This window comes from Natator depressus, chromosome 6, assembly GCF_965152275.1.
Source record: "Natator depressus isolate rNatDep1 chromosome 6, rNatDep2.hap1, whole genome shotgun sequence".
Lineage (NCBI taxonomy): Eukaryota > Metazoa > Chordata > Testudines > Cheloniidae > Natator > Natator depressus.
In genome coordinates this window covers 72734046-72746654 of record NC_134239.1, presented here as the reverse complement: position 1 = coordinate 72746654, position 12609 = coordinate 72734046, and the positions used below count along the sequence as shown (strand labels likewise).

At 45.7% G+C, this 12609-nt stretch overlaps 1 protein-coding gene across 1 annotated transcript in view; it reads left to right on the top strand.

Annotated features, from left to right (window-relative positions):
- Positions 1-6225: 6225 nt before the first annotated feature.
- Positions 6226-12609, top strand: part of LOC141989767 (potassium channel subfamily K member 9-like) — a 32942-nt gene continuing 26558 nt past the window's right edge. The window contains exon 1 of the mRNA XM_074956688.1: positions 6226-6355. Within this exon, the coding sequence (XP_074812789.1) occupies positions 6226-6355 (130 nt within the window). The remainder of the gene's footprint in view (positions 6356-12609) is intronic.

Sequence of the window (12609 nt, the reverse complement as noted above, 5' to 3'; positions counted from 1 at the left end):
AACAGTGCGGGCCTGAAGTACAAGTGAAGAAATATATGAGAGAGACAGGAAATCGCAGCAGTGGCAAGGCTCAGATGAAATCTATCACACTATACGATTCACTCATTTATGCTGCTGGTTTCAAGGTAATGCAACCACTCTTTCATGGATTTCTGATGTTGAAGGGTCCCCAGTCCCAGTCTCTTTTCAACTGTTATATAGTTTCCAGAAGGAAAAAATATTTTCTAAGTCTTCTGAGTACAGGTTTTCTAATGGGACATCATCATCATAATCAATAGTAGTAGTACTAGCCAAAGCCCCATTGCGTTATTACCATCATCATCATGGCAAATTTTAAAGGGATGCAGCCTCCTTGCAGATTGAGTGCCACCCAGATGGATCTCTAGCTAGGTCCTCAAGACAATCTCGCTGGATGTTCAGTCTACATCTGGCATTGGCGATCTTACTGCACTACCGAAGCTTTTGGTGACTATGTGATCACTGGCTGCATAGCAGCATGACTTAGTAAACTGAACACTTCATATTTCATTGATCTTTCATCCTAAAAACTTGTCCGTACAAAGAAAGCCACTGAAACCGAATCAGTGTTGATGGAGGCGGTTGGTGAGTTCAGTTACACGTATCCTCATTGCTGATCTTGGCCTGCCGTTTAACATGGAGCAGCTGATGAAGATGACAAGAATCACAAACAGAAGCACAAATCTGGTACTCTTCAGTTTTCCTCAGCACCCAAGTTTCACTGAGGTACAGTAAAGTTGGTATAACTGTGGTTCTATAGAGCCACAGCTTTGTAGCAAGCTTGATACCACAATATCACCACAGAGGCCACAGAAGGGCCTGAAACATGGCAGCAGCTACTGCTAAACGAGCAGCCACATCTTTTGAGCATCTTTCAGGACTGTCTATGATGCTTCCCAAGTATTGATAAGTATCCCATCCAGACAGGTTAATACTGCACTGGTTGTAATTTGGAGTTAGAAACTGCTTGATGATAATGGTGAGGGACTTAATTTTATCTGGACCAAATCATGCTGCTTCTTGCCCAACCAGAGTTGCTATCAGCTACAGCGATTCACCAAACTGAGCCAATTAGACAATATCATCAACATATTTCATATTTGAAATGTCAAAGCATAATGGTATTCAGCTTAGTACGACTGACACCTATCTCCTTGAGCTTATTCATCAACCAATCAATGCCAATATTGAACAACAATGGTGACGGGACACATCCTTGCCAAACTCCCATGGAAACAGGAAACCATGCCATGTATTTGCCATTGACGCAAACAAACTCTGTTCCATTATTGAGCTCTTCTGTCAATGGCATTGTTTTCTCATGGTGCTAGACACTGTACAAATATATAACAAAGTGATGGCCCCAGCCGTAAAGAGCTTACAATCTAAGTATAAGACAAGAGAAAACAGAGGGAGCGCAAGGAAATAGTGACACAGCTGGTCAGCATGATAAGCAGCAGTCACAGCACCTCAGATGCCTAACCATTGTGAGAGACATTCATAGAATCATGACAGAGGAGAGTTTCAACCAGGAATTTGAAGGGAGTCACTGTGGTAGCCTGATGGATTTTTATGGGGAGCTCGTTCCATTCATAAGGAATAACATGGAAAAAGGTGCAACAGTGCTCTCGCATTTGTAGTGCAGGTCCATGGAAAATTGTCCAGTAGTTGCATACTACATGTATTGATGAAAGAGAAAAACAGAAATGGAAAAAACACAGCAATTACAATATATATCCTTTTGGAAACGTCTGTGATCATGGACACTGGGAGAAAAAAGAGAAGCCCATTTCCATACAGGCCTGGTAACAGAGATTAAGAATGGTCTTTTGGCCAAAGCATTGCACTGGGATTTAGGAGATCTGAAATCTATCCCCAATGTTTATGACTTCGGATAAGTCACTTATCTTCCCAGTACCTATCAGTGCCCCTACTTAAAAAATGGAGATAATTACACTTCCCTTATTCACAAGGTTGTTTTGAAGGTAAATTCATTAATGTTTATGGAATGCTCAGAGGATACAAGCTCCATAGAAGGGATTTTTTTGCCTACAGTTCTCTCATCCTGCCACAAGGAGCCACTGCTGTAACTGCCAGAATTTGCCTTTCTGCTCCCTTGCTGCCCCTACACTAAGTCAGTGATTCTCAAACAGGGGTACGTGTACCACTGCGGGTACACAGAGGTCTTCCAGGGGGTACATCCACTCATCTAGATATTTGCCTAGTTTTACAACAGGCTACATAAAAAGTACTAGCAAAGTCAGTACAAAGCTAAAATTTGATACAGACAATGACTGGTTTATACTGCTCCATATGCAGTACTAAACACTGAATGTAAGCACAATATTTATATTCCAATTGATTTATTTTATAATTACATGATGAAAATGAGAAAATATGCAATTTGTCAGTAATAGTGCGCTGTGACACTTTTGTATTTTTATGTTTGATTTTGTAAGCAAGTAATTTTTAAGTGAGGTGAAACTTGGGGGTACGCAAGACAAAGCAGCAGACTCCTGAAAGCAGTACAGTAGTCTGGAAAGGTTGAGAACCACTGCTCTAAGGTTTCAGTGAAACCTCAGAGTGTTACCAGACCCCATCAACCTTAAGCAAAGAAAGCAACTTCCCTGAGGGCAGTTAGGGAGACAGGAAGGAGGAACACAAGGGGAAAAACAACCAAGGGGCATGGGGAGAAAGGAAGAAATAGTGAGATCCGGAGACAAGGAAAAGAAAGATAACCCTAGATGGGGAAGAAAGGAAAAACACCTTAGATGGGAGAAATGAGAGACAAAAACCACAGGGAGAAATGTTGCAACTTCCAGAACAAGGGAACATCAAAGATTACAGAGGGAGAGAATAATGGAAAAACACTGCAGTGACTGAATGGGAGACAGCCTGTAAAAAAGTTGGAGGAAAAGGGAGACATGCCATTTGCCCCCACTCTGCTGCTGCTGCCCCGCACCCCCAAGACAACAGGTAGAAGCTGTAACAGTAGCAACAGGAATCAGTGGATACTAGCATGTGACAGGGGTATTGCCCTTTTGTAACCCTGATCCATGTCATGTGACTGGGGTGAGGGAAAAAAGATAAGTCTCTTATCAGCACTCCTGGTTGCTACCCCTTTATACATCGTGTCAGAAGACAACTAAAATGAAGTCATGAAATTTAAAAAAATTTAAAATCCTATGACCATGAAATTGACCAAAACAGATTGAATTTGATAGGGCCCTAGTTGTGTGTCAATAAATATTGGAGAATTGATCTTTTTCCAGCACCTATTATCAGTTGCAGTCTCTTCGCAGATTGCCTAAGAGGCAGTGAAGCCACCTGAATCATTGACTCTTGAAGGAAAACTGGCAGAGAACTAGAATAGGTGGTTGCAGAGCTTCTAAATTTTCCTGGAAGCTGGCAATATTGAAGAGGAGCAAAAAAGGTTAAATCATCTACACTGCTACATGCAATAGTCTCAGAGCCAGGAAACAGAATGTGAAAGAACTACTAGAACTAAATTAAATTTTTGATCACCTTTGGTCAAACATTGGCAAAGATCTATTTGCATTATGTGGAAAAGATTATCTCATGAGTGGACTACCAGTCTTTTATTAATTATTATTATTATTATTATGTCAATTGAGCTGTTTCATACCACACTGAGCAACAATGTAACAACATATTGTAAATTACAGTTTTCTCACCATGGGACTCTACATGAGTTAATAACAGATAATGGCCCACAATTCACAAGTGGTTCATTTTGGTAGTTCTCTTTGATCTATCATTCAGGTACACCACGGTCAAGCCCTAACTATGCACAGTACAACAGGCTAGCAGAAAAGTTAGTACAGATGCAAAGAACTTGATAACAACAACAAAACCCCAACATGTTCAAGGGGTCTATAATTAGCATTGTTAGAATATTGCCAACACACCTCGCAGCTTTATTAAGCTCACCAGTTCAGAGACTAATGGGCAGAAGAAAAAACTTTTTAGTGTCAACATCTAACAGATTTCTTGAGCAAAAGACAATTAATCCTAAGTAGCTACAGAAGAGCTATATGCCAGAAAATTAGTAGAAGAAATACTATGGCAAGAATGCCAGTAAGTGTCTTTACAAATGGGAGAGGCTATTAAAATTTCAAACAGACATTGACTGGCAGGTTGCCAAGGTAATAGGTATGTATCGTCAGCACCAAGGTCATATACCCTAACCCAGGGGTGGGCAAACTATGGCCCGCAAGCCGTTTTAAGCTAGCCCACAAGCTCCCGCTGGGGAGCAGGGTCTGGGGCTTGCCTTGCTCCAGCACTCCAGCTGGGGCACAGGGTCAGGGTTTGCACCATGCGGCTCCCAGAAGCAGCTGCATGGCCCTGCTCTTACTCCTACATGCTCCAAAGGGAGCTGCAGGGGCGGTGCCTGCGGACGGGGCAGCGTGCAGAACTGCCTGGCCATGCGTCTGTGTAGGAGCCGGAGAAGGGGCATGTCACTGCTTCCAGGAGCCGCTTGAGGTAAGCGCCACTCGGAGCCTGCACCCCTGAGCCTCTCCCCACATCCCAACCCCAGCCCTGATCCCCCTCCTGCCCTCTGAACCCCTCAGTCCCAGCCCAAAGCACCCTCCTACACCCCAAACTCCTCATCCCCAGCCCCAACCCAGAGCCTGCACCCCTTCCCACACCCCTGATCCCCCTCCTGCCCTTCAAACCCCTTGGTCCCAGCCCAGAGCACCCTCCTACCCCCCAAACTAATCGACTAGCCCCACCCCAGAGCCCGCACCCCCAACCAGAGCCCTCACCCCCTCCTGCACCCCAACCCCAATTTTGTGAGCATTCATGGCCTGCCATACAATTTCTATTCCCAGATGTGGCCCTCAGGCCAAAAAGTTTGCCCACCCCGCCCTCACCACTCGTGTGGGTCACTCCTACAGAAGGAACAGAAAACATTAAACAAAAATAAGGAACTTTGGTTCTCTTTTCTTGAGGACATCCAGAGTACAACAGACTTGGGCTAGTGGGGCTCGTGCTAGCACTCTAAAAATAGCAGTGTAAACAGTGCTTTGAAGTTGCAGCTCAGGCTGTGAAGGCTGGCTTCAGAGCCTGAGCTGTAGCCTGAGCCACAACTCAAAGTGCTGTCTATACAGCTACTTTTAGAGCTCCCTTTATATATTTCTTCTCTCTCCAACTGTACCTGTTTCCCTACCCCAAAATATTTTACCTGGGAGGTTAGGGTGGGGGAGTAGATTAATCCTGAGAATGCAAGGCAGAGGTGAACAGTAGGTAAGGCAAGTCTTGTACCTCCCATGAAGGCCCTTCACCCGGACCGCCTGGCCAGTGGTTCGCTGCGTTTCATTCCATCATGCCTCAGGTAGACTTACCTTCATCGCACCGTCCATTGCTGCGCTGTGGGACACTTACCTTGAAGGATCCTGACATCTCCAGTGCCGCGCCTGTCCTGGGAGCGCGAGTATGAGTGTGGGAACCCCCCCCCCCTTTCTTTTGAGCTTAGCTATCAGGATAATAAACGTGCTGCTTTCTGCCAAACTCTGGTGGGTCATTAGTCCTCCCTAAGCTTACTAGCTAGCCCAATTTTGGGTAACAGTATTCATCTGAATGTTGTTGACCAATTTTGCTACCTTGGATCTACCGTTACCAGCAATGTAGATCTTGATGCTGAGATCACTAGTAGCATCAGCAAAGCAGCCAGAAGCGTTGGTCTTTTGCAAGATGGAGCCTGGAACAAACAACTTGTCAACTAAAGTGAAAATCCGTATTTATAAGATGTGTTTTATCCACTCTTCTATATGACTCAGAAACATGGATGACTTACGCCAAACATACCAAAAGACTAAACAGTTTTCATATCAGATGCTTGTGCAAAATTCTTCAAATAAGATGGCAAGACAGGGTGACAAATGTGCAAGTGTTAAATCATGCTGATATATCATACATGGAACATTGATTAGTAAGAAAAGACTCAGGTGGCTTGGACATGTCAAGCGAATGCCGGATTACAGGATCCTGAAGAATGTGCTGTACTCTGAAGCTCACAAAGGGTCTAGAAAGAGAGGCAGACCGCTGCACAGATTTTGGATGATTTAGTATCCTTTGGAATCTCTGTGGAGGATTGGGAAAGGAGTTCAGATTGCCATTCTGGTTGGCGGAGCCAGCTTGTAGCTGGAGAGGCGCGCTGCGAGATGGACTGGATCAAGGTTCGTGATGACCGGCGTCAGAGGAGAAAATAATCTGCTGCTCGGATTTGGAGCATTGCTAGTGCATGAGTGTGCCCTACCTGTGGACAGGACTGTCACTCGCACATCGGACTCAGCAGCCATCAAAGAAGTCATCGGTACATTCACCATGCTCTTTACAGAGCATGGTATCATTATTATTATACAAACTGATTACACCTTTTTCATCCTACTCTCTTCTCATCAATTTTCCTTATTCTGGCTATATTATTTCTTGCTCCCAGCTCTCCAGAGAGAGAAGTGGCTTTCACTGGCCTGTCTTTGTTAATGAAAAGAGCAGAAGTAACCTGGCTCCTCCCTCATGAGCTTCCTAAAGAGGCCTACATCTTGTCTTCTATTGGTCCCTCAGGCTGTCTTTCAGCTTCAAGATCTAATCCCATTACCTCATTCACATTAAGAGGTGGAACCCCTTCCTCACTCTCACAGCTGCCAGCTACTTGACCTTGATGGGGATGGATGCCAGGAGCTTCTTCAAACCAGGGTCTCCATCTAAGTTCCCTCTAAGCTGTGCAGCCTCGCAGCTGCCTATTAAGCCCCGGACAGGGGCTAAGGGCTGCGGTGGGCAGAGATGTCTCTCCACCAGCATGGACGTGCCATGGCAGGGAGAGGTGCCTCTCCCGCAATGCGTACCTGCTGCAGCAGCGAGAGACGCCCCTCTTCACTGGCCCCAGCACAGACCGGCCCCGGACTTGCCATGGCTGGGAGAGAGGAAGCCCTCCCCTGGCCCAAGTCCGCCAGAGCTGTGGGGAGAGGAGCCTCTCCCTCAGTCGAGCCCAGCCCCACTGGAGCTGCCACGGCCTGGGGAGAGGCACCTCTCCCGCAGCCCCGAGCTGCTGTGGTGAGAGAGGGCTAAGGGGAAGTCCTCTCTCCCCACCACCATCCTGGGGAAGCCTGCACTCCAAACCCCTCATCCCTGGCTCCACCCCAGAGCCCACACCTCAACCCTCTTCTCCAACCCTGAGCCTCCTCCAGCACCCCAATCCCCTCATCCATGACACCCCCCGCCGAGCCTTCAACCCTAGCCGGAGCCCTCTCCCCCTGCACCCAACCCTCGGCCCCAGCCTTGAGCCCCCTCCCACACCCCAAAGCACTCATCCACAGCCCCACCCCAGAACCTGCACCCCCAGCTGGAGCCCTTACCTACTCCCCCACACCCCAAACTTCTGCTCCAGCCCTGACCCCCTTCCCACACTCTGAATCCCTCGGCCCCACCCCCGTCGCATGAATTTTGTTATGTGCACCAATATGAAGGTGATGTGTGACACATATTGGTGCACATAACAAAATTCATTCCGCACATGGATGTAAAAAATTAGAAGGAACACTGGTCTCCATGCTCTCTGATCTTAGAGTCAGGATATGCATAAATGTATGTGGTGCTCCAGACACTTGTATCAGACAAGTTTCTCTCTCTCTTCCCACCCCCCCCCCAGCCCCCATATATACACATGCACACTCAATTTCCTCTCTTTTTGTCTCTTAGTTTCTTCCCTTTTAACTTTCTTGAGAGACCCCCAGATTCTAGGAGCGTAAAACCTAGTTACTACTATAGTAATAACAATAATTAATAATAGTCACTGCTATTGGACAGCCTGTCATCCATTCAAAGCACTTCATTAACATTAAAGGCTAAATTCTCCCTTCAGTTATACCCTTGAAGGCCCTCTGAAGTTAATGGGGTTGTGTGGATGTAGCAGAGAGCAACTAATTAACTTGTACCTTTAGAGTGACATGTTCTATAGACTGTAAGTTCTTTCTGGCAAAGACTGAACAATTCACCTAATGTGGGGCTTTCAACAATTCACCTAATGTGGGGCTCAATCAGGCCTCTATTGAAGTCAATGGCAAAACTTCTGTGGACTTCAGTGGTGCCAGATCAGGCTCATATAGCACTATGTACTCTGAGAATGTGATATAAATCATAAATACTTACCAAACCGCACACCATATCTCTCTGGCAGAAAGGGGACATATTAATGATCACATCATATTGGCTTTATATAACACAACTATTTAGAGATGAAATGGAGAATACCATATCCAACTGAAATTGCAATGGTAAGTTAAGGTCAGGAGAAAGCCATTACATAAACTGGGATTTGGCCTGGATGCCAGTTAATAATAGGGGATGGTGTAATTATGAAACGTGCCATGAGAACTTTAATCTCTTCCATGTTACATCTCATTGAGAAGATGGAACACTGGCTGCATAGGGCTCTCTAACATAGTGCTGAACCTTTGTTTCCTACTAACTTACCAACACCATTTCCTGTAGCACCTATGTGTTCCTTGGATGTCTCCTAACCCAATACCAATCTGGCTTGACTTGTGAGATCTAAGAGGATCAAGTTGGAATGACCACAAGACAATTTCCCAACAGCCCAAGTGAGAACACATAATGTCTGATGTAAGAGCTGAGCAGGGAGATAACACTAGCATTCAAGAGTAGTGAAGTGATAGAGATTATACTGAACACTATTTCTTTCACTTTAATGTGCCCTAATTTCAGAAATGCAGTTTTGAAAAGTTTCCATCAGAGTTTTCCAGTGACATTACAGACCTCTTTGAAGAGCTACTGCATTTACCTGCATATTCAGACTTCACTTGTATTTCTCCCTCATCCCCTAGTGCCCCTCCATGCAGACATTTTCTAAGAACCGGGTGGCCGTGGTGAGGCCACTTCAGCTACCAGCAGCTGGGCTTTATTCACTGGTGTCAGAGGTTGGAGGAAGCCGTTTCCTGTTTTGATGGTATTCAATGCATTTAACAATAGGGGGAAAGAAAGCTGCATTAAGACTGCAGGATCTAAGCATGGGGACATTGTTTTCAACATTACAACTCTGCACATCTCCCTGTTCTGCCCCTACCCTTGCCTCCATCTCCTGTTCCTAAGTCTAAAAGTGGGAGGCAGCGGTGGAGAGAAGAGGAGGAAGAGACAGTCAGGGCTTGGATAACAGGTACTTATAGATGTCTCTGCCATAAATGGCCTAAAGGCCTAAGCATCAAGTTTGAAATACTAGACTGCCTAAAATTACTGGTTCATCTCTCAGTCCTTCTTCCTTCTAAATGAGCTATGCTAAGCTCCATGTGTGGGTCTTTCAGAGACTTGTTGCAGCAAGTTTCAATCATGCTTTCTGTGACAGTGGTGAAAACATTTTGTCTTGTCTACTAAGCAGTTAAATTGTTTTCAGCACCAGATGAAGGGGACCAGTAGCTGATAACCATTTTCAGCAATGGTCAGCTTACTGGAGTAGAAAGGACATTAGTGTAGGAAGTGCTTAGCCATTTCCCCTCAGTACAGAGTTCTTATCACCTTTCTTACTGCAGAGTCCTTAATCCCCTCGGATCTGTCTCAGTTCACAGAATGTCTTTATCCCTTCCCCCTCTCATTCTACTTCCCCATAACATATACTTGCATAGCATCTCTCACTTCAGTCCATACAGGTTGTCCTCAGGGACTCTCCATCTAGGAATCCCACCTCACTTACTGGCCCTCTTTTTCAGATAGCAAGCTCTGGGGCTAAGAGTTTGGGGTACAAGTGGGTAAAGAACAAGTTAATTAAAGTAAACAATATAGCTTCTACTGGAGCCATTCAACAACAGGAAACAGGTGTTTCTAGAAACCCAGAGAGTAATTTGAGTTTGTCACCTTCCCTCCCACTTCATTTCTGCACCCCCACCCCCCTGCCTGGCACTCCTGAACACGCACAGTCTTCAAACATGCAGAGAGCAGGAGCATACAAGGGCCCCTGCGGGTGCAGATTAGAAGTTGCAGACTCTTCAGCACCTGCACTGCAGAAATCTCAAGTGAGTCACCTCCATCTGCAGTAGCAGGTAACCCAGCCATTGTCAATCAACTCTGCAAAGCCTAAAGCACAACACTGTCAAAAACCAGTACTGGGACAAAACTGAGCTTGTAAATATAATTCCTTTACAAAGGCCTATAACCTTAAAGAACCTCAGAATCATCATAAATAAGTCCTGCAGTTTTTAGCTACATTCCAGAATGATTTTGCCTTAAGGGCATAGCCATGAGGTGTTAAGATAGGGTTACAGTACTGCGGGACAGGAACCTCCAAGTCTGAGTGTGCAGTGAGGGGAAATGTGCTTATGATGCCAACTGGGGTTGTTCTGAACTGGTTGGGACTGGGTTACAATGTCAATGCAAAAGAAAAAAGAATCAGAGGGTGCCAGGAATGAAATGGATTGGGGCATAGCATCAGGTACTAGGAGAATGTAAAGAATAAAACTATCTTAGACCCAGACTGCATTATGAAATCTACCGTGCTTAAAAACAGTAATTGCCCAACCATGTTATATCACTGTCTGGACTTGCCTGTGTAGACAGAGCCAAAAAGTGTTATCATTATGTTCAGAAACTTATCTCTAGCTCTTTACCAGGGATGCCAGGAAAGAGTATTTAAAAAAAACAACAACCTAGGCTCTTGTTAAGGCCCCATCTACACTAAATACAACATTGTCTGTAGCCAAGCCATGACATGCTCCTCTGATCTCAGTTCTTCAGACATGATTGAGTTGTGTTCACACAGAAGTTTTCACAACACAGCCACGTGTCAACTGAGTTTGTGTGTCCACACCTATCATCCTGCTCGATCATGCAAAGGACGATAACTAAACAGCAGCCACACCCCAAAACCGAGGCACTGGGTGTGGTAGGGCCAGGGGAGAGTGAGCAGCTTTGCCAAATGTAGGCCAACCTAACCTATCACACTTTCAGGGCTGTGGGCTAGGACTTGGTGGAATGAGAGAGCCAAATTCCCCTTCACCTAGCCCTGGTTTGGGCAGGGTGTAAGGGATTTGGGATACACTGAACTAAAAGAGGGGCTAGAGCAGCAGGACCTGATCACTAGGCCAGCTGACTAAACAGACAACCTTGCTCCAGGGAGCCAGAGATAGATCACTGCTGGTGGCAGTTGCCTATTAAGAATACCAAACTATCTCCCAGATTTACTAGCTGAGTCTGTGGTAAAGACAGGACTCCAGCTCAGCTAGCAACCCCTGGCTGCAGGGATACAGGGTGGGGCTCTGGGCATCAAATTATTTGTTTTTAAGGTTTATATTAAAATGCTTGTAAAATAGATAAGATGTATTATGATCAGTGGAACTGGAGTAAGAGGGTCCATGTTCCGTGGAGAGACTGTTATTGCAGGGATACCGGGAAATCGGGGAATGTGAGTTGGGCTGGAAGCAATGCAGCCATATGGCCAGAGCAGTGCACAGTGTTTAATAAAGCTCCACATGTTCAAGTTAACTTGCATTCAGCTTCACACTTAGCTAGTGAAACGGGGGATTTTGCGGGGTTGGGTGCTGCTGTGTTGGAATAGCCGGGGATTTCAGAGTGAGCCAACCCACTGTTCATCACACAGCGGCTGATCCCATGTCTCATGTCCTGCAGGACTGGCTGGTCTCAGCTCCCCACTCCAGGCATTGTGACCTGTCCCCTTGCACACAAGGTTGCTGTGCCACTCTGGTTTGGCCTGGCTCCTCTAACAGGGGTGGCTGGGACAAATTTGAGCGAGTGGTGCTGTGAACCAATGAGCCGGGGCCAGGTTGAAATACCTGGTGCAAGGATGCGAGCCCAGCCAGCCCTTCAGGACATGAGCTGCTTGAAAAGGGACAGGGGGTTTTGTGGGTCAAAGCAGGACAGTCCCACAAAACCTGGGACTGTTGGGAGATCTGAAATAAGACCACCTTTTCTGATGGCCCCATCTTCCTTGAAATTTTAGCTTGTGGCTTCCTACCTGTAGTGGATAGGAACTGGATAGTATCCCTTTAAAGAGTTTGGGAGCTCTCTAATGGACCTCTCTGATTTCTACCGCATAAACCCCCAGAACCTAACAGGGAAGAAGTGTGTATATAATATATATATATATATATATATACACACACACACACACACACACACACACTAGACATTGGCTGTTTATATATAGCTAGTAAACACGGTTATTTGGAACTCAACTATGTCCATGGGGTCTTTGCAGATTCTTAATGTTGTGCAGAGAGCAAGGACAATACTGCCTCATTCACTTTTCATGAGGCAGCTCATACTTTTATGGATCACTCCCACACATTGCTAGCCATTTTGAAAGTCCTCAAATCTACTCAGGGTACAACACTGTGTGACTTTATTTAATTGCAATGCAGGGTCATGGCATGATATGAAAAGTTTGTGCAGCAAGAAAGAATGAAAGAAAGAAAGAAAGAAAGAAAACGGATAAATCTCATGTGACAGAGAGCGCTAGCTCTGCCTTGGGATCACCAGTCCACCCTGTAGCAGAACGGATTCCAGCAAGGCCTGTCCTGGGCCTAATCTCCACAGCAGCAGGAA